The sequence below is a fragment of the Pinus tabuliformis genome, chromosome 9, assembly GCF_031772625.1.
Source record: "Pinus tabuliformis cultivar Carrire ecotype Pingquan chromosome 9, CPIR1, whole genome shotgun sequence".
Lineage (NCBI taxonomy): Eukaryota > Viridiplantae > Streptophyta > Pinopsida > Pinales > Pinaceae > Pinus > Pinus tabuliformis.
In genome coordinates, this window is record NC_142307.1 from 1404919550 (window position 1) to 1404942213 (window position 22664).

The 22664-nt window shown below is 38.9% G+C and overlaps 1 protein-coding gene across 1 annotated transcript; it reads left to right on the forward strand.

Moving 5' to 3' along the window:
• The first annotated feature begins 12078 nt into the window (after window positions 1–12078).
• On the forward strand, window positions 12079–15543 carry LOC149153811 (uncharacterized). The gene is made up of 4 exons (XM_089443936.1): window positions 12079–12409; window positions 12617–13669; window positions 13867–15263; window positions 15505–15543. Exons 1-4 carry the CDS (start codon window positions 12079–12081, stop codon window positions 15541–15543), a joined length of 2820 nt encoding a protein of 939 aa, XP_089300062.1.
• Window positions 15544–22664: the final 7121 nt, after the last annotated feature.

Sequence of the window (22664 nt, forward strand, 5' to 3'; positions counted from 1 at the left end):
CGAAGGAAAATTTTTGCCCTAACCAATGAAGAAATTGGTCTTTCTTCTGTGGATCATAAAGGCCAACATCCTGACTGCAAAGATTGCATACAAATCTTTGTACCTCTTAAAGATTTTAAGATGTATATTCTTCCAAGGGAAAAGACTGGAACATCACCTGTTTTGCCAGAAAGACATCTAAATCCAGGTAACAACACTCAAAAGTTCAAAAATGGAACTTTGCAAGGAGATCTACAATTTATTCATTTAAGAAATCCCGTAGACCTAGAGCCAGTTGAACAAATCAAGATGCAAAATTATTCAAATTACCAATCCGTTTGTCTCTTTCAAAACCTAGATGCTATTGCTAAAGATGTTCTTGAATTAAAAGAGCATATCAAAAGGTTGCATCAAACAACTGATAGCTTACAAGATGGATATGATAAGAAATTAACTGAAATCTAGACACCGTTAGATATCGTTAGCCGTGTTGTAACAAATTTTCATAAGGCTCTTCCTAGACCACACTCTCCTCTAGACTTCGAGGCAGTAGACCAAGAAGGACCAAAATTCACTTACCATAGACATAAATCTGATTCATTGTTTCTTAAGGCAATTATGAAAGAAGAAGAAGAAACAATAGGAAAAATCAAGAAGGGATCAAATTTAGCTAGAGAGAAATTTACACTAGTAAGTGATAAATTATCTAGTTTGATTCTAGATATCAAAGGAAAAGAGACTTCCCACAGAGAATCAGGTGAAGCATCTTCTAAGTCAAAAAGAGAAGAGTCTTTTCAATTTTCAAATAAAAATGCCAAGTTCACAGAATGAGATGTATCATCCCAAAATCAATCCAATCCTTTCACCAGATGGACACGACGTCTAGCAGAGACTGATGAAAAATCATATCCAGAATCTTTTCAAAGTATTGGAAATTCTCTATTTATAAACTTTGATTGTTTAAATAGAGATCAGACATTGATTCTCCTCCAAAGGATTAACACCTGGGTATCACAGAAAAAAGTTGAAACCAAACAGCCTTGGAAAGATGTAGTGTTCCAAATCACTTGGGCATTAACAGGAAATGCTCGACTATGGTGGGAACATCTAGATAAATCTGAACAGATTGACATATTGAACAAAGATGATCCTTTAGAAGCCATACTCTTAGCATTATCACATGAATTCCTTAGAATTATACCTTCAGATGAGTCTCATTATGCTCAGTTATTCATGAGTCAAAGATTGTGTGATCTTGACTTACTCACTGAGTATTATTGCATTATGCAAGGGCTTTATTATAAGATTCCAGATCATGAGAATGTAGCATATTTGCGACATTATATTGCTTCTATGTGAGGAAGAATTCCAGAGCTAGTCACATAAGAACTAGCTAAGCAAAAGATTTCTATTGATTCTCTTTCTTTGGCAGCACTTCATCGGCATATCCTCACCATCCTTAGAAATGAATGTGCGGAATATAAGAACAAAAGAAATCTTAAAAAGAAGTTAGCTTTCAGTCCTCAGCTTTGTGATATGTTTTCAAAGACATATAGATTTGGGTGTTACAAAACTCCAAAAAGAAATCCTCAGCAAAAATCTCAGCATTGTAATTGCTCCAAACCCAAATGGAAAGGTAAGAAGAAACAATTCATGCCATCATATGAAAAAAGAAGATCCAGATATATTTTTAGAAAGAAAAGAAGACCTGCTACTGCTGATAAAAGCAAATGTTTTATATGCAGACAAAGAGGCCATTGGGCTAACAAATGTCCATCCAGAAAGAAAAAGACACAAGTCAAACTTTTTAACTTGTTTTCTTCATCATATAATCCAGTCGAATGGGAACTAGTTTCAGACTATGATTCTTCAACATAATGTTTTTCAGTATATAGTTCCAGTTCAGATGATGAAGATTTAACACATCATTTTCAGAGATTATATGTAAATATTAGTGATGATGAAAATAATGATTGTACATTCATAACAGATTGTAAAATGTTCTCGGGATATAACATTTCAAATGAAATCAACCATCTTCAACAACAGATTGATAAATTGTCTCCCAACCTAGTTGTCCCAAGAAGCAAGCTTCAGAAAAGAATAAATGAATTACAAAAGAATGTTCCTCATGTCAGGACCCTTTTACTAGTTGAAGAAAGAGAAGATTTACCTCCTAATTACACTTCTCTTAGAGGGACTCTAGAAGACCAAATCAATCAGGTTGAGAATAGGATCAGAAAAAAAAAAGAAATTTAATAGCCATAGCAGCCAATGATATTAAGCAAGATATCCAATTTCTTGATGAATTGAACTCCCAGTTTGTCACCATGATGACTAAAGCAGCAGAACTTCCACTTGAACCCAATTATGAAATTGAATATCTGAAAAACTCAGATTCAGAAAAAGAATTTGAAGAATCTGAATTAAAAGACATTAGTGGAATTGGAGATAGATTAGTCATCCAAATTGGCATCAAAATACCAGGCTATAAACTTTATCATCTAGATGCTCAAATCGACACAGGTGCAATGAGCAGTTGCTGCAAATACAAAGCAATTCCATCATACTATTGGCAGCCAACACAAATCCAATTCAGAGCGGTCAACCAACAAATCATGAAGGTCTATTTTGTTGCTCCAGATTTTCCTATTCTGTTGAATAATCTGGTAACATATGTTACATTATACAATTATGATGCAGGTGTTGATATTTTGTTAGGACGGGATTTTGTACAAAAATATATGCCAATTATTGTAGATAAGAGTAGTATAACTTTTACAATCCAGCGTTCAGAAGTTGAGGTTGCAGCCAAAAGCAGTTTTATCATAAAAATTGATCCTGACAAAAAAGCAGAAGATATGGAAGTTTCTCTTAAAGATCTCACAAAAATTCAAAAAATCATCAAAAATGCAGATCTCCATGCACCTGAGGTCTTAAAAGAAGTGCTTGAGAAACTCAAACAGAATTGCATGTCAGAACACCCTGATGCATTCTAGTTCAGAGAAAAATATTTCATCACACTCCCATATAAAGAAGGTATGAGACAAACTCCACAAAAGGCATCAGCAAATCATATGAGCCCTTCCGAATAGGAGTTATGCAGACAAGAAATTCAACAATTGCTTGACAGAGGTCTTATTGAACCATCAAAAAGCCCATGGGCATGCCCAGCCTTCTATGTCAACAAGCATTCAGAACAAAAAAGAGGAAAGAAGAGGTTAGTCATAAACTATAAAGCTCTAAATGATTCAAATCTCCTATCAGATATCCTCTTCCAAACAAAGAAATCTTTTTAGCTAGAATTTCTCAAGCTAACATTTTTAGCAAATTTGATCTGAAGAGTGGATTTTGGCGAATAGGAATTGTTCCAAGTGACAGATTCAAACGAGCATATGTTGTCCCAAACGGACGATATCAGTGGACAGCTCTACCCTTTGCTTTAAAGAATGCACCGTCTGAATTTCATAAAAGAATGGAAGATATATTCAGACATTTAAATTTTTTCATTGTATATATAGATGATTTATTAATTTTCAGCAAAGATCTCCAAGAACATAAAATCCATCTTGAAGCCTTCTATGAGCTTGTGTATAAGCATGGTTTAGTATTGTCCTCCGGACCAGACAAATTTGTCATTGCTCAAACCAAGATAAACTATCTTGGTCTTGTCATTTCACAGGGAAAGATAATGTTACAGGATCATGTTTTGCAGAATTTATTAAAATTCCCAAACCAGTTTCCAGATATCAAGACAACTCAACGGTTCCTTGGATGTTTGAACTATATCAGAAATTTCTATGAAAAATAGTCAGCAGATACAAAGGTCATACAACAAAGGCTTAAGAAGAATGCAGTATGGATAGATGCCATGACAAAAGCAGTTAGAGCAATCAAGGATAAAATTAAAACTCTTCCTCCTCTTGCATTACCACAAGATAATTTGCCTTTCATTTTAGAAACAGATGCTTCTAATCATGTATGGGCTGCAGTTTTGTTACAGAAACAACATAAAAAGGAAGAAGTTTGTGCCTACACATCAGGGACATTTTCAGATACTGAATTAAAATATCCCTCCTCACAAAAATAAATTCTAGCAATCAGGAGAGGCATCAAGAGATTCCATCTCTTCTTGAAAAGTGTCCATTTTACGGTAAAAACAGATCTCAAGCATATGAAAGGAATGCTTGGAAACAAACGTCTGTTAGAACAAGGAAATTCAAGAATTTTATGATGGGCATTATGGTTTGATGGATTTGATTTTGAAATCATATACAAATCAGGTAAAGAAAACTACCTTGCAGATATGCTCACCAGAGAAGGTAGCAATCCTACCCAAGAAATCAAAGTCTTCGAAACAGGCGAAACCTCTAATTCCAGGAAACAAAGGTTCCAAATTGAGCTCTGTTCAGATTGCAGGAATGAATTTTGTTGGGAATGTCTAGTCACTAAAATCAAATTACTTCCCATTGAGGTTCAACAAATGATTTTGTTCAAATGGTATAATTCTCAGAATGGAAGACTTGCATATGACATCAACTGGAACTTAATAAATAATATCCATATTTATTTTGGCCACACTAGAAATTTTCACATTGCTTATATTTATGACCCTACTATCACATGGTATGAATATTATGGCATACTCCAGTTTGCTCGAACACACAAGGAAATCCATGTTTATATGTATTGTGAAGATATAATGAGCAATTACAGGTCTTGCAACCCTTGGCTAGAAGTTTTGTTCTATATGTTTTCTCCCAGAACTTCTAAGATCAAAAATCTTTCTGCAAAAGATATGATCAATCTTCTCATAATTGAATTACAGGAAGGGGCATTCACTTACAACATCTTTGCATTTAGTTTATCTCACCGAGTTACAATAGTCAACCTCACTTCTTAGAATGAGTTCTGTTTGGCTGTAGAATTTTTTGGAGATACCTGTCTTCCAGCTGATCAGCTAGATCATCATTTCATGTACAGTCCTTTCTACGCTTGTCTTGGACAATTTTCTCCTCACTGGCTTGATCAAGTTATTCCTGGGGTCCAGCCAGCCCTCCATGAAGACTCTTTAGAAAAATACGATTATTCTCCTCCAAGTGGATATGACTCTGACCGTAGTCCGAAAGGATATTATTAAGAGCATCTCTCTTTTCTCTTGTACAAATTTTACTTTCGGTGTTTAGTGGGTTCTCTCCATAAAAGAATCTCCATTGTGTAATAACTTTAAGGACAATAATGATCCTTACTTTTGGTGTTTAGTGGGTTCTCTCCATAAAGAATATCCACTATGTAAAATTATAAGGACAATAATGATCCTTACTTTTGGTGTTTAGTGGGTTCTCTCCATAAAGAATCTCCACTGTGTAAATTTTAGGTTAACTATCCGGATGAATATATGAAACTCGGAGCACTTCTCAAACTTTTGGTGGGACTTGACCGACATTTCAAAGAATCTACAGAAAAGTTTAGATTTGAGATCTATTGTTTTATGTAGACAGATCAGATTTCGAGAAGAGACTAGATGCTCTCTTGAAATCCTATAAATGAAGAAAATGTATTGCCATTCGGGGCATTCAAGTCGCTAGAGCTCTCTCTCTTTCTACAAGCTCTCTATCATTCTGTCTTAGGTTGAGTTCGACAAGCCTGCGCATGTGCACTTTGATGCATATGTGAACCTAAAGTGGTGGGACTCTTAGGAAGCATTGAGTCTGAGACTTTTCTAAGGTCGATCTGCACTCTCTATGCTAGTCGATCCGCACTCTCTGCGCTATGTTACAAAGTCTATAATTCTGGTATCAGAGCCATTCAAATGTTATGTATTTGGAAAAGAATTTAGTGAAATCTCTTGTTATCGTGATTTGTGATAAGTCCCTCTCGTTAGGCGTGGAGTGCACTGTTAGGGCATGAAGAGTTACGACTAATCAAGTTATTTTGCTACAAGAATTTTCCAGGTGCATAAGTTATTATGTTCTTCTAATGGCTAATAATTCTTATAGTTTGACAGAAAATTCAGAGCGTAAAGCTGCTCATGAAAAACGTTGGGCTTTCTTGAAATATTTCAATAAGAAAGAATCAGATCCTATTTATAATGCAAGAATAGTCTCGAAGGAATTTGACAGTCAGCCAAATTGGTCACTACCCAATATAGATGTCGAAAAAATATATGAACTTCCTATGTTCAAATTTAAAGTTGCAAGTTTGTTTTGGTTTATTTCTATAAATGTTCCAATTTCAGTAGGACAATTTGTTTTTCAAGTACCACTGCTGAGTAGAGAAGACATTGAATGGGGAATAGAAAATGGATTTAAATATGTTCATCTAGGCATGATTCAATTTGGAATCAATCCATTAGTTAGGCCAGGTCTTAACACCTCCTGCCTAAGTTGTGTTCTGGACTCTAGACATAATGATTTCAATGATGCATTAATAGGAGGGTTTCAAAGTCCATTAAATAATGGACTTGTATGGTCATCTGTGGTTCATAGATATCAGATCTCTCTCACTGATCCATACATAAATCAGTTTCTCCAAGCATATATTCAGTTCAATGGTTTTGATGTGGCCCTAGACACTCATATTGCTCAGTTACATACTTCAGTCTTTTTGCAATTCGTAACTACATCTATGCCTGCCATAAATCCAAAATTGACAAAAAGAGCTTTGAACAAAGGTGTTGTTGTTGGACCAGGAAATACTACCCCTCTCCAATTAGGTTTCACAAAGTTATCTTTGCCTAATGAATGGGATAGTTAGTATACACCTATTGCTCAAAAGTATCCTCAGTTAGCCTCTTCCTCAAATCAGTTGGAAAAAGTCATTGCTCTTGATGGATCTAGCAAACTTAGATTTGGTAAAGCCAAATATACAAATTGAAGCAAGTCCATTCCTTCAGTAAGACTCCATCCAAATATATCATTGCCTAAACAACCAGAGTCCTCCATGAATCGTTCGTTATTTAATTTTAAAATTTGCTAAGAAGAAAAATTAACTAACCTTTCAAATGCGAGAATCCTCCGTTGAATATGTTGTTGATAGTAATGTAGTTGCTCCACAAATTCGCTCCAAGTCTTTTAACGAACCTCGGAAAACCTTGATGTGATGTGAATAATAGTGACAATGAAATTTTTTATATAGGTGAAATTACGGAAATGTTTTACCGTACTGTTAATGTGGGATTAATTTGTGTTAGAAGGTATTATAAAAAATAAAAACAAAAAAACAAAAAACAAAAAAAAACATTCAATTGTCTAGTAAATATTATATAGTTTAACTATTAAATTAATTTAGGTAAAAGATTTAGTTTACAATTTTAAATTTAAAGATTTATTTCAAAAAAAAAAAGTTAAAATTTTTCGATAAGTTGTAGAATAAAATAATGGAGGGAAATACGCGAAACGAAATTTTTGGAGGGAAAATTTCATTCTTTAAGCTATATAATATCATTAGGAGAGTCTGCATTTGTATCATTCAACCTCTTCTATTTGAAAGGGATGGATTCTTCTTATAATCAAGTTTTGCTTTGTGAAGTATCAACATCTTTGTCGCGTAACAACTCTATTCATATTGATGAATATAACGGAAATTCTTCCACTATGAATAGGGAGTCAATTCTTTCACTTAGTCCTAATCCTAAGGACTATGAGAGCAGCACTTATGAAAGAGGGGATGAAGAATTTCAAATAAATAAAGAGTTACGATTTCCACTTAGTCCTAATCCTAAGGATTAAGAGAGTAATGGTGATGAGGAGCGTGATGAAGAATTTCAAAAGAATGGAGTGTCACGATGTCCACTTAGTCCTAATCCTATGGACTATGAGAGCAATAGTGATGAAGAGCATGATGACGAATTTAAAAATAATGGAGTGTCACGGTGTCCACTTAGTCCTAATCCTATGGACTATGAGAGCAGCAGTGATGAAGAGCATGATGACGAATTTCAAAAGAATGGAGTGTCACGGTGTCCACTTAGTCCTAATCCTATGGACTATGAGAGCAGCAATGATGAAGAGCATGATGAAAAATTTCAAAAGAATGGAGTGTCACGATGTCCTCTTAGTCCTAATCCTATGGACTATGAGAGCAGCAGTGATGAAGAGCATGATGACGAATTTCAAAAGAATGGAGTGTCACGGTGTCCACTTAGTCCTAATCCTATGGACTATGAGAGCAGCAGTGATGAAGAGCATGATGAAAAATTTCAAAAGAATGGAGTGTCACGATGTCCTCTTAGTCCTAATCCTATGGACTATGAGAGCAACAGTGATGAAGAATTTCAACTGAATAGAGTGTCACAGTGTCCACTTAGTCCTAATCCTATGGACTATGAAAGCAGTAGTGATGAAGAACATGATGAAGAATTTCAAAAGAATGAAGTGTCACGGTGTCCACTTAGTCCTAATCCTATGGACTATGAGAGCAGCAGTGATGAAGAGCATGATGAAAAATTTCAAAAGAATGGAGTGTCACGGTGTCCTCTTAGTCCTAATCCAATGGACTATGAGAGCAGCAATGATGAAGAGCATGATGACGAATTTCAAAAGAATGGAGTGTCACGGTGTCCACTTAGTCCTAATCCTATGGACTATGAGAGCAGCAGTGATGAAGAGCATGATGAAAAAATTCAAAGGAATGGGGTGTCACGGTGTTCTCTTAGTCCTAATCCTATGGACTATTAGAGCAGTAGTGATGAAGGACAAGATGAAGCACTTAGTCCTAATCCTAAGGACTATGAGAGTAGCAGTGACAAAGGATAGGATGTAGCATTTTCAGTAAGTAAACAGTCACATTTTCGACGTAGTCCTAATTCTATGGACTATGAGAGCAGCACTGACAATGCACATGAGGAAGAATATCCAATAAACATCAAGTCAAATTTTCCATTTAGTCCCAATTCTAAGGATTATGACAGTAGCACTGAAAAAGGGGAAGATGAAGAATATCCTCCAAGTTAGTATTTGAAAAGCATAGCTGATCATAGTGTGGATAACATTCCTCAGAATGATGATGAAAATGCTTATACAAATGATGATCCAATGATGGAGATGTTGCCAAGAAATATTATATCGAGTAGGAGCAGACATTTTCGTATCAATGCAAGATGTTCTAGTTATAAAAGGGGTAGAGTAGAATATCTAACAAGAAGAAGTTCTATTAGTGCTCTCACTTCAAGTGAATGTTGTCAAAAAGATTGCTTGAAACATATGGATTTCAAATTTGCATTAGAGAAAAGGAAGAGATATTTGTCAATGAATAAAAGCATGCAAAATTCATATTTAGTTGGGTGCATGCAATCTACATTGTCAGGTTATGATTATCATATTGGGTTTTTATTTATCTGTAGAAAGGCTTTCAAAATGTTTCATTCAATGGGTAATTTTCATCTCTCGAGAATCCAAGAAAATTTGGAAAAGGATCCCACATTTTATTCAGAAGTACATCATAAACGACAGTTTGGGCCATTATCAAATACTGCAATGTCATGGATGAAAGATTTCTTTTCAAAGCATGGAGAGTGTATTCCAAATAGAGAGACAACACATATTCCAGATAATATTTCAAGACGAGAAATCTACAACTTATACAAAGAATATGTAGAAGGTTCTGAGGGACATGGTCAGTTTATTACATATCAATATTTTGTGAAGGTATGGAAGAAAGAATTCAACAATGTCCGTATTCCTAAGAAGACAAGGATGGGGATTTGCAGTACATGTTCTTATCTTAAATAAAAAAGGGACAAATGTAAAGGGTCAAAAAGAGGTAAGCATTCATAACTTTAGCTTTTAAAATTGTATAGTCATCAACTATGAAAACGTATTTCTTAATGGCTTTCTTTTATGTTGTGTAGATTCAATTTTCAAAGAACTTCAGGAGCATCGCGAACAATAAACAAGTGAAAGGAAAAAGTTGTACAAGCATCGAAAGAAGTGTTATGATAATCCGAATAAATATTTGGGTTTGATAATTGATGGTATGGACCAGAAGAAAACACTTTTACCACATTTTGTTCGCACACATAAAAATTTACAAGAGGAAAATTTTATTCAATATCACTTGGTCGGTTGTATGGTCTTCAATGGGAAAATGTTGCCAAGGGTGTACTTCACAGCTCCAAATATTCATAATGATGCAAATTTGACAATAACCATAATTCATGATGTGCTTTCTCATTGGTTTGGTAATCTTCCTGAAGTTTTGTATCTACAATTGGACAACACTTGCCGTGAAAACAAAAATCAGGTTGTTTTTGGATATCTAAACATGCTTGTTGAATTGAGAATTTTTCATAAGGTAAAGGTTGGTTTCCTTCTTGTTGGGCACACTCATGACCATATTGATCAGATGTTCAGTTGTTTTTCAGTCACATTGAGGAGGAAGGAATTTGGGAGCTTGCCATCATTAATTGAATGTATTAAGAAATCATACATGCCAGAGCCTACTTTTGATGTGTTGGAAGAAACTGTTGACATGCGAAGGTTTATTCTGGGATCGCATGGTGAGGAGAAATGCATTGAACAACTTAATGACATTAGCTTCCAACATCAATTTCGTATCAAAAAAATTGATGGGAAAACACTAATATGGGGCAAGAAGTATTCAACTACTGCAGAATGGGCACCGTCATCAGGTTTGGAATTTTTGAAGTTCATTCCAAATCATCCAATATTTGCATCAAAAATATTGTTATTACAATCAGTTGGTGAAGTTCATAATGCATGCAGATATAATAGAGATATAAATTATTCTAATTGCCTAGAAGAAATTTAAAAATGTATTAAATATACATATGAGTACTTTGACATTGCTGATTCAGTTTGGTGGGAGTCATTTTTCAATCATCAAAGTGATATCATTTCAACAACAACAAATGAAGATACACCTTTGAAAAATCCATTTATTTAGCCAAAAAATGTGTCAAATGAACATGAGGAAATAAACATTGTTGAACAACAACAATCTCAAGGTATTATTAATTCTTCACAGGCAGAGGAAAGAGAGATGTCTATTGGTTCTAGAAGATCTCGTGCACAACGTGAAGCCATGGGAGACCTTTACAGGGGTTTAGTACAGGATATTAAGGAGGGTTGGATGATCGCAGTGCTAGCAGATGGAGATCCCAATGGATATGCATTCTGGGTTGCTAAGGTTATAAAGGTCTTTAAAGAAAATGAGGATGTTACAGGTGTTGAAGTACATTGGTATGCCACAAATACACACCCATTCAATGGTGTGTATAAGCCAGAGATGGTAGTTGACAAAAAAAATGGCGGAAAGAGAAAAAGAAAGGGTACAAATATAAATCGCCGCCGCACAGACCTCTTAAAATTGGAGGATGTTGACATACTTGTTTATGACTTCAATTTAACAAAGAGAGGAACTCTTCGCTTCAAGACGATAGAGATTCTAAAAAGGTTGTTACCAGAAGGAACAGTGTTGAGATGGGAGTCTGCTGAAACCAATCGTAGATCCAGAAGAATTTTGAAACCTGAAATGGTGGGCATGCATGTGGACTCGGAATGGGGCACTAGTTGACGAAAGAGAAGAATATGGAACATCTTCGTCTGCATCCAGCCATTCATCTCAAGATGTGAATCCTGATGGTGTGCAAGAAAATATGAGTGATTTTGAATAATTGTCTAAAACAATTTATATAACTGATGTTTGCATCGTATCTTGAAATAAAAAATTTGATTTCCATATGGTGTTAAATCAGAAGTTATGAGTCATTTTTATGTTGTTGGATTATATGTCTTAATTATGATGATTTTTATTGTTTAGAATATCTACAATGCAACATTAAATTAGAGATATAATGTATGTTTCATTCAATATACAAATAATGACATTTTGATTAATTTAGTCATGTAATTTGTTCATAATGTCATGGTTTTTTAATTTTATGGTTGAAAAAATTCCTTTTTTTGTATCTTTAATGTTATGGTTGAAAACGAATATGGAGAAGATGGGAAACTAATCAAGACAACTGCTCTGCAACCTTGGTGATGCTTCCGCTGCTAGGGTTATTGCATAATCCCGTTGCCCCTTTCCCTTGCGCCCTCGGCTTCTCCAGCCTTCGGCGCCGCTGATCTCCACCACATGGCCCTGCAGTCAGGAGGGGTGGGCTCTGCCCCCCCTCCCTCTTCAGATCCCTCTCCTGACAAGCCCGTAAACGTAGAAGTTTCAGTCGGTCAAGGCCCTGACCCAACTGACGGCCCTCATTCAGATCCGGTTACGGACAACAATGGAAATGCTGCTGCAGGTCAGACAGCAGACATAGACAAAGGAACAGACCAGATCAGCTCAACGTCACGGCCAAAAGCGTTCTCTGCAACATGCATCCCCAGATCTGCAGAGAGAATAAAAATAGATCTTCCCAGTGATCGTATTAACGCCCAAATCCAATACATGAGTGATCATGCACTCATAGGTAAGTTCCTCGAATTCTGGCCAACTGAAAAGGCCTTGTATGGATGGATAGCCTCCAAATGGAAGCCTAAGGGTCAAGTCTCCCTGCAGCTAGGCCCTAAAGGTTTTTTCACTGCTATCTTCACCTGCCTGGAAGACAAAACCTGCATCTTCGAAGGAGGTCCGTATTTCTTCAACTCTGCAGGCCTATATCTCTGACAATGGAAAGCGAGGTTCGATCCAGACAAAGAGGACTTCACCTGGGCTCCAGTATGGATACGCTTGTATTCTCTTCCAGTGGAATATTGGAACGAGGAGACTTTAAAGGACATTGGCAACAGCCTAGGAGCTTTCATCAAAGTCGTTGAGGAGACCAAATACCGAAGATACACATCCTATGCCAGGATCTGTGTACACATGCATCTAACCAAAGAACTCACGGATTCGGTAAGTTTATTTCATGATGATTATGAATGGGTACAAACATTAGACTACGAGCACATTCCTTTTCGCTGTAGAAAGTGTCATGAGCATGGCCATCTCTTCAGGGATTGCCCTCTGAATCTTCAGTCGAAAGCTTCCGCTTCTGAAACCAACAAAGACGCTGAAGGATTCACGAAAGTTCCTAGCTGCAGAAAGCAAACCAAGAAACCTCCAGTTGCTCCTGCAAATCCCAAGAAGCTGGAAACTCGGAATAGCTTTGGAATCTTGTCCTCTCCAAGCTTCATGGAGGACCATGCTCTCATCCCGCCTCCAGATCCGTCCTCTTCCTCCCCTGTGCCTCCCCCCAATCCCTCAGCTCTGCCCTCTAAGTCCGCTCAATTCAGCACTCCCGCCTCAACCTCTACTGACAAACATCTCGCCTCAGATCTAGCCATACCTTCTTCAGCCATGGAGGTCGACGCTTCTCTAGCCCAGAACATTACTCAAAGGTCAGATGAGGAGGACCAGGACAAACCATCATTCATGGAGGAGGGCCCCGAAAGTGAAGATATAGGAGGTCTGGATCTACTCAAACTGGAAGCAGCATGTCGACAGAAAGATTTCAGTGATATTCCCCCAAGGGAAATCGACAGACTAGAAGGAGTTCTGATCAAAGCACAGCAAAACAAATACCTTGGCATTCAGGTAGGTAGTCCTTGGGATGGCAAAAAAAAATTGAAAGACACGAAAAAACGAGGGCGCAAAACAGATCTGCAAAGGACTATCATTATTGGAGAAATGTTGGTGGATTCTGGAGAATTCCCCAAGCTGACCAAGTTCTTTAAAGCTCTTCCCCATGGTTCCTCATGAAGCTAATCTCTTGGAATGTGCGAGGGCTCAACAGCCCTGCAAAACATAGTATGTTAAAAAACATGATTCAGCAAGAAAAGCCTACATTAGTCTTTCTACAAGAAACCAAAAGCAATAGCACTTTATTGGAGAAAATTCTAAATAAAGTCTGGACAGGCTGTCGTTCTGTCTCTGTGGATGCATCAGGCGCTTCTGGAGGGCTGGCAATCTTATGGAATCCTCAAATTCTCTCCCTTCAAGATTTCCATGCCTCTCACTTCTTCATTCAAGCCAATTTCCACCTCACTGGCACCAGTATCCATGGACTTCTCACTAATGTGTATTTTCCTCAAGATCTTCAAAAAAAGCTGGATCTGCTGAATACTCTCTCAGCTCTCAGCTCTAGCCGATGCCATCCCCTATGGATAAGTGGTGGCGACTTCAACATAATTACAGCGCTGGAGGAAAAATCTGGAGGTCGAGCAAGACTGGAAGGGGACAGTATTGGCTTCAAAGACTTCATATCTAGGAATCAGCTCATGGATCTTCAGACCTCGAATGGTATGTTCACATGGACCAACAAACGAAGAGGTTCTCAGCACATAGCTTCCAGACTCGATCGCTTCCTCCTGTCAGACAATGCCATCCATCTGGGCAGAGATTTCCATGCTTCCATTTTACCACAAGCAGGCTCAGACCACTGGCCTATAATGCTTCAGTGGTCGCGTCCAGAGTCAAAGAGTAACAGACCCTTCCGATTCGAATCCTTCTGGTTCTCTCATCCCAACTTCAAAGATGTAGTAATAGCTGCCTGGAAATCCTTCACTCCCCCTGCAGGAGCCAAGATGTTTCAATTTCAACAAAAGTTAAAATACCTTAAGCAAGTGCTGAAAACTTGGAATCGCACTCAGTTTGGCAACATATTCGACCAAAGGAAAGCGTTGGAGCAGCAAATGAACATGCTGCAACAATGCATCATATCAGAGGGTCGAACGGAGGATTACGCTCAACAAGAGCAGGTACTCCTTAATCAGATTGAAACGCGCAGGCAGCAAGAAGAGACTCTCTGGCGACAAAAATCTAGGATCAGATGGCTCAAGGACGGGGAGAAAAATACTAAGTTCTTTCATAAGTCAACCATTCAAAGGAGAATGCATAATAACATTGCATTCATCAACAATCAACAAGGGGAGCGCCTGGAGAAGCATGAAGACATCGTACAGGAATTCCAAGATTACTTTCAGGACACTCTTAGAGAACCGCCGGGTAGCAGAAATCAAGCCATACAAAACATAGTGCAGCACATTCCTAAAATTATTAATGAGGATCACAACAATAGGCTTCTCCAGCCTATCTCCATGCAGGAAGTGGAGGACGCAATGGCCCAGCTCAAGGATGGTAAGGCGCCCGGTCCTGACGGATTCACAGCCAACTTCTTTCATGCTTTCTGGGAACACATCAAAACAGAAGTCTGGGAGCTCGTGGATGAATCTCGATCGATGCACTGGGTTCTACCTTCCCTAAATACGACCTTCATAGCGCTCGTTCCTAAAATGGAAGATTCCAAGACTCCTGATAAATTTCGGCCGATTGCATTGTGCAATGTCATCTACAAGCTAATATCCAAAGTAGTGGCAAACAGACTCAAACCTCTTCTCCCTCTCCTTATCTCGCCAGAGCAGACAGGCTATGTAGAAGGGCGCCAGATTCTGGATGGTATCATTCTCTCCCACGAAGTGATCCACTCACTCAAAATTCTGAAGAAACCAGGTATGATTCTCAAACTAGATCTCTCCAAAGCTTTCGACAAACTCAACTGGACATATATTAAACACATCTTATTAGCATTCGGCTTCAATGCCACCTGGACTCGATGGATCATGAATCTCATTTCTTCCCCCTGCTTCTCCATCCTGCTCAATGGATCCCCTTCCCCTCCTTTTCATCCTTCTCGGGGAATCCGTCAAGGAGATCCTCTTTCCCCTTTCATTTTTGTTCTCATGGCTGAAGGATTAAGCCGCCTTCTTCACTCTGCCACTGCCTCTCAATCTTTAAAGGGTATTTCTCTGCATGGCCAATCCCCCATTACTCACCAACAGTTTGTTGATGATAATATGCTTTTTGGCCATCCTTCAGTTCAAGAAGCCTCTGCCTTCAATCGCCTGCTAAATCTTTTCTCTGATGCCTCTGGCACTTCCATTAATGCCTCCAAATCCCAACTCTTTTTTTTCAACACTCCCATTCATACCCAAAGAAATATAGCTCGGATCATGGGCTTTTCGATAGCCAAACTTCCTTCGAAATACTTGGGGGCTCCCCTGTTTGACTCTGCCATCAAACATGCCGCTTGGAGGACCCTTCTTGACAACCTAGAAGCCAGGCTTTCCTCCTGGACCTTCCGCTCTCTCAACATTGCAAGCAGAATCATCCTCATCAAATCTGTCCTCCAAGCCATGCCTTTGTACTTGTTCTCAATCTTGGCTGCCCCGAAATGGGTTCTCAAAAACATTCGCAATCTTCAAAGAAATTTTCTTTGGGGCTCCTCAGGCCACAATAGAAAATGGGCCCTGGTTAAATGGTCGGAGGTGTGTCTCCCGAAATCAGCTGGGGGTTTAGGCCTAAGGGATCCCCTCCACAGCAACAGCATCATGGGGGCGCGTATATGGTGGAATTGGCTCTCCAAACCGCTTACTCCCTGGGGTCGACTATGGCATGCCAAATATGCTCCAGGCAGTCCTGTGGAGGAGCTAATCAGATTCTCATCTACCACTCCTGGCTCCTTAATCTGGAACGCTGCCAAAACTCATAGCGCCTTCATTCAAGCGCACAGCTTTTGGGAAATCCACTCAGGCAACACTGCCAGATTCTGGGAAGATTCTTGGCAACAACTTCCCAAACTTGCCTCTCTTTTTCACAAACCCAAGTGGCAAATTACCATGCAGCAAAATGAGAAAATTTATGTACAGCAATTCTGGCAACAACATTCTTCCCACGGATTTCAGCTTTGGAGATCGGCGAACACTTGGCAAGCCAACTGGCAGGAGGAAACCTATGATGAGATTGATAACGAGCTTAAACTCAGGAAAATCAAACTATCAGATCAGAAAGATCGTCTGAGATGGGGATACACCACCAAGGGCCTGTTCACTACCAAGGAGGCCTATCAAATCCTCTATCATCCTCTGCAGATTATAAAAGACTCTCTTTGGGACCAAGTCTGGCAACCAAACATTTGGCCTAAGGTTTCTACCTTCCTTTGGCTGCTAAGCAAACAAAGGATCCTTACCTGGGATAACCTGCAAAAGCGTGGATTCATCGGGCCATCCAGATGCTCTAACTGCAATCTACATTCAGAGGACATTAATCATCTCTTGGACACTTGCCCTTTAGCAGCTCAGTGCAATAGAAGATCAGGCAGAAAAGAGGGAGACACAGTAAACACCATCAGAAATTGGCCTCGGAGTCCTTTCCAAAGTTCTCTTCTTAATGCCCTCTGGCACCTCCTTCCAGGCTTCATCTATTGGATCATCTGGAAGGAAAGAAACAATAGGATCTTCAAAAATCATAACTCGCCTCTTGATACCCTCTGGTCTCTTCTCAGGCAGAATCTTCAAGAAACATTGGCTCTAAAACTTTGGCAAGATTCAGATATGCCAGTCTTACCCCAGGAGTGTCTCATTCTCGCCAATTGGAACCTTGATCTCACCTCAGTAGATCATATCAATCCCAGCACCTCAATTCACTCGGAGTCAGCTCACTCTTGGACACCTCCTTCCATCCACCCCTACAAGCTGAACTTTGATGGTGCGGCTAAGGGAAACCCCGGGCCAGCTGGCTATGGAGGTATCTTCAGAAACGAGGCAGGCACAGTGTTGCACATCTATCATGGATCATTAGGCAGAGACACCAACAACGCTGTTGAGCTGGAAAGCTTATGGCAAGGTTTACGTATAGCAGAAACTGAACATTTGCTCCCTCTAGAGGTCGAAGGCGATTCACAAATCCTAATAGAGGCTGCAAACAGGATACAATCAGGATCCCCAGCAGCGAAAATTGCTTCAAGTTGGAGGCTTCTAAGCAGATTGGAACAAATTGAAGACTGGCTCAAAATTCCTCGCAGCATATCCTTCAAGCACATCAGGCGCACAACTAATAAGGCAGCAGACAGACTGGCCAACCAAGGGGCCGATCAACAGCTCCCATTTTTCTCTGGTCCGTTGAACAATTCCAATGACTCACAACTCAAGCGCGACTGTAATCTCCTGGTGCAACAAGATCTATCCCACCCGGATGCGGGTGTATAAGGTGGATTGCAGCTCGAAGGCGGCGAGGAAGGACGGCGCGTGGCTCTTCATTTACGCCAGCCGGCCTCGCATGAGCATTGTTTTAATGATGCAGGACCTCAAAGTAAATGCTGCATTAACGCATCTTCCCTCGATCCTTCAGCCCATCAGTTTATTTGTAATGGCGCTCGGTTGGCTCTCCATTCTAGCTCCTCCCCTGTGCTTAAGCAGTTCCAGTGAGATTCATGCTCCTGGCACTCGTAACAAGGTATTAATCTGTCATGCTTGGGTTCCCTATGCCGCCCTTCATCATAGCTTCCATCCTCCTGTGATTCAATCCAGCTCCATCTCCGATTATTCCCTCTCTGTCTCCTCTGCCACTGTCTGTTCCGCCCCTCCTGCGATCCTTATCATGCCCAGAGTTCGCCCCAAGATGAGCAGCAGGAGAGGCAGCTCTCGTGGCCAAGTCTCCCGCCAGCCATCCTCCACGACTTCAGAACCCTTGTCTGATGCTTCGGATTTCAGCTTTAACAGATACCCTGTCACCAGAAGTGGTCGTGGCAGAGGAAGAGGGCAAACTATCCCCGAAGCTTGCTCTTCCCACTCCCATTCCCATATGGCTCGCTTCCGCTTCCCCTGCTCCCTAGGCAACTCCTCCTTCATAGCGTCAGTCACAGTTGAGTTATGTGAAGACATTGCTGGTTCGGGAGCTGTTGGTTTGGGGGATGTTGTTCCTGACTCTCCCTTGGAGCCGAAGACAACAGCCAAGATAGCTTCCACGCAGAATGAAGATTCTCAGCGAAAGGATCCAAGCGACGCAGCAATTCCGGAGTCCACCACTCTTGCAGAACCCAGCGCTCCAGTAAGGGGTGGTTCATCAGGTAAAGAAGATCTTCCCTCAGATTCGGATGGTCCTGACCATTTCGGCTGCTGCATCATTGAGGAATCGCCTCCAACCTCGCCTGATGTTTGAACAGGTCTGCTCTTTATGTTTTGCTCTGCAGTGGCCAGAAAACGTTTTACATTCTCAGAATCCAAAATCATTTCTGGCCTCACAATCCTCAGTATCAGATCTTTTGTCAACATTGTCTTGTCGGTTTCCCCTGCGTGGGAGGTATTCAACGATTTTTTTGGTTACTATCATAAACACTGTCTTAAGGTCTCTGTCCTCTTGGATTTTGTTCTGGGTTAAAATGTTTCTGGGTCATCCTCCGGTTATGGAGAGGCCGCACGGTTTTGAGTTTTTGATTGGAACCAAACACTCTGTCCCAGCTTTCGGTTTCAGTCTACAGACACATCATGTTTCAAAGCAGGTCACCATGAAGGTTTTCTGGACTGGTTTTCAAGGGATTTTTGTAAGCATGCCCTCTCTGAGGCTAGAACTCTAGAGGCTTCAGCCTCCATGTAATTATATCTTGTATCAATATAGAAGTAGCTAAATTGAAAAAATAAAAAAATAAAAAAATAAAAAAATAAAATAAAAAATAAAAAATGTTATGGTTGAAAACAATTAGAATTTTAGCAATCTTTAGTGTGATGTTATTATATGTTTAACAACATGGATGAAAACTAATAGAATTTTAATGTATTTCAGATCCCATTATTTTATCTTTATGGTCATTACTAAAACATGTTGAATTTATACTTAGGAAAGAAAAATGTTATTCTACCAAAAACATTAGTGTGTTTTTTTCCTCATAAACAACTGTTTTTTTGCACATAAAAATTTGGTTTTACTAGCATTTTTTAAAAATGTTGAAAATTGACCCTAAAAAAAAAATCATCGTTCCAGTATCAACACTTCTTGTTTTTAGGGTGTTTTTTGCACGAAAATTTCGTTTTCACTGCCATTTTTAAAACATGTTCAAAATTGACCCTAAAAAAAAACCATCGTTCCAGTATACACACTTTTCGTTTTTAGCACTGTTTTTGATGTTTTTTCGGGGTTTTTTTGCCAGAGTTCCCGTTTTGAGTTTATAGTTCCCGTTTCAAAGTTTACATTGTTTTATGTCAAGGATGGTATCTTGTTGCAATTCTTCAATAAATTATGGCGAGAAATATTATATTGAAGGAACTTGAACATGCTCTCCTTGATCATCAATCAAAGGAGGCTCATATAGTCTCAAATTCTCAACATTAAAAACTGCATACATTTTCATATAATGAGGCAAATCCAAATGGAAGGCATTGTTACCAATCTTTTATAGAATCTTAAAAGGTCCATACATTATTGGTTTCAGCTTTTTACCTTCTCCTTTAAGCCTCTCTTTACTAGTGTAAAGCCAAACTTCATCTCCAACTTGGAAATTGTGGTCAACACGATGCTTATCATGCCTTGTCTTGTACTTGGCTTGGCTCTTTCCAACTGTTCTTGGACCATTTGATGCACCAATTGAACTTTCTCAATGAACCGCTTGGCCTTATCAATTTCATTATGACCATCAATAGCAACATCCTTCCCAAAGATAAAATCTAAAGGAGATTTTGGTAAGTAACCAAAGCATAACTCAAATGGGGATGTTTGATTCGATGAATGCTTAGCCCGGTTATAAGCATGTTGAATGTAGTGTAAGTGTTCATCCCAAAGCTTGGGATGTTTACTGCAATAACCATGAAGAAGATGTACCACCATTCTATTCACCACTTCTATTTGACCATCGATTTGTGGATGGAATGTTGTGCTCTTTTTCAACTTGGTGTCCATGAGTCCCCATAAGCTTGACCAAAAGTTCCCGACAAATCAAGAATCTCGATAAAAAATAATGGATTTGGGCAATCCAAAATGTACCCATACATGTTGAAAGAACATTTGTGCAGTCTGTTCAATTGTAACTTGCTTCTTACAAGGCATCAAAATACACATCTTGCTGAAACAATCCACCACAACATAAATATAATCATGATTTCTTTTAGACATAGGCAGTCCTCCTACAAAGTCCATAGAAACACTTTCCCAAGGACGAGAAGGAACTGGAAGTGGAGTATACAATCCTAACTTTCTATTTCTAGGCTTACTTGTAGCACATAAAGAACATCCTCTTACATATCGTGATACACTTTCATTCATTCTAGGCCAATAACAATACCTTTGTAATTGTGCCACCGTCTTGCCTACACCAAAATGGCCAGCAATAAGAGAAGTATGTGCTTCCCTTATGATGTTGACTCTTTCACCCTGTGGAATGCATAACTTGCCAAGATGATACAAAAGTTTATCATGCACATGGTAATCCAATTCCTCTACTTGGTTTCCTTGACACAAAGTTGCATATACATCTTTAAAGTCTTCATCTAAAGCATATTGTTCAACATAGCTCTCATGCATGATAGAATTATGCTTAAGAATAACTTAAGCACTAAAAATTGGTCTAGAAAGCATGTCAGCAACCTTGTTATAGATACCTTTATTATACCTTATCACCAAGTGGAATTGTTGCAAGAAACCCATCCATCTAAAGTGCCTCGCTTGTTGCAGTTTAGTTTGTGATTGCAAGTATTGCAATGCTTGATGATCAATGTGAATGATAGTTTACTTTCCCATCAAATAGTGTTTCCACTTTTTTCACACTTTGCACCAATGCATACAGTTCCTTGTCATAAGTAGGATAGTTAACTACTGCACCATTAAAAGTTTCAGAATGGTAACATATGGGCTTACCATGTTGCATCAAGACCACTCCCATGGCATAGTCACTTGCATCTGTTTGTATCTCAAATGGTTGTCTTAAATCAGGAAGTGCAAGAACTAGAGTTGTACTAATTCTCTCCTTCAATGCATCAAAAGCTTTTTGTTGCTTGCCTCCCCATTGAAAAACCTTCTTAATGCTTGTCAAGGCATGTAATGGAGCTGCAATTGAAGAAAGTTAGAAATAAACTTTCTCCAATATTGGGTTTCTCCCAAAAAGCTTCTCACCTCAGTTACATTAGTGGGCTTAGGCCAATCAACAATGACTTTGACCTTTGAGGGATCTATCTTCAATTCACCCCCTCCAACAATATGTCCCAAATAAACTAATGAGGTCTTTCCAAACTCACATTTAGACATCTTTAAAAACAAATTTTCTTTCTTCAAGACATCTAAGACTTGTTTCACATGCCTGACATGTTCTTCATGAGACTTGTTAAATATCAATATGTCATCTAAGTAGACAATTACAAAATCATCAAGAAAAGGCCTTAAGACATCATTCATAACTCACATGAATGTTGCAGGAGCATTACAAAGCCCAAATGGCATAACCAACCATTCAAACAAACCTTGCTTTATTTTGAAAGTTGTCTTTCATGTGTCTTCTTCAACAATCCTAATATGATGATAACCACTTCTCAAGTCCAACTTAGTGAAATTACACATCATCTTTCAATTGATCAAGCAAATCATCAATTCGAGGAAGAGGGTAACGATTCTTTACCGTTATCTTGTTCAAGGCTCTGAAATCTACACACATGCGCCATGTACCATCTTTCTTTGGTACTAACATAATTGGTGATCCGCATGGCGATGTGCTTGGTTTGATGACCCCTTTGTTAAGAAAATATTTTATTTGTCTTTTAATCTATACATTCTCCAAACCTGATATCTTTTACATGCCAATATATGGAAGAGGACAATGTTGTTGCAATTGGATCTCATGTTGGATACCTCTTTTAGGAGGCAATCCTTTGGGCTCTTGAAACATATCATCATATGTGTTAACAACCTCATACAAATCAGATTTTAAC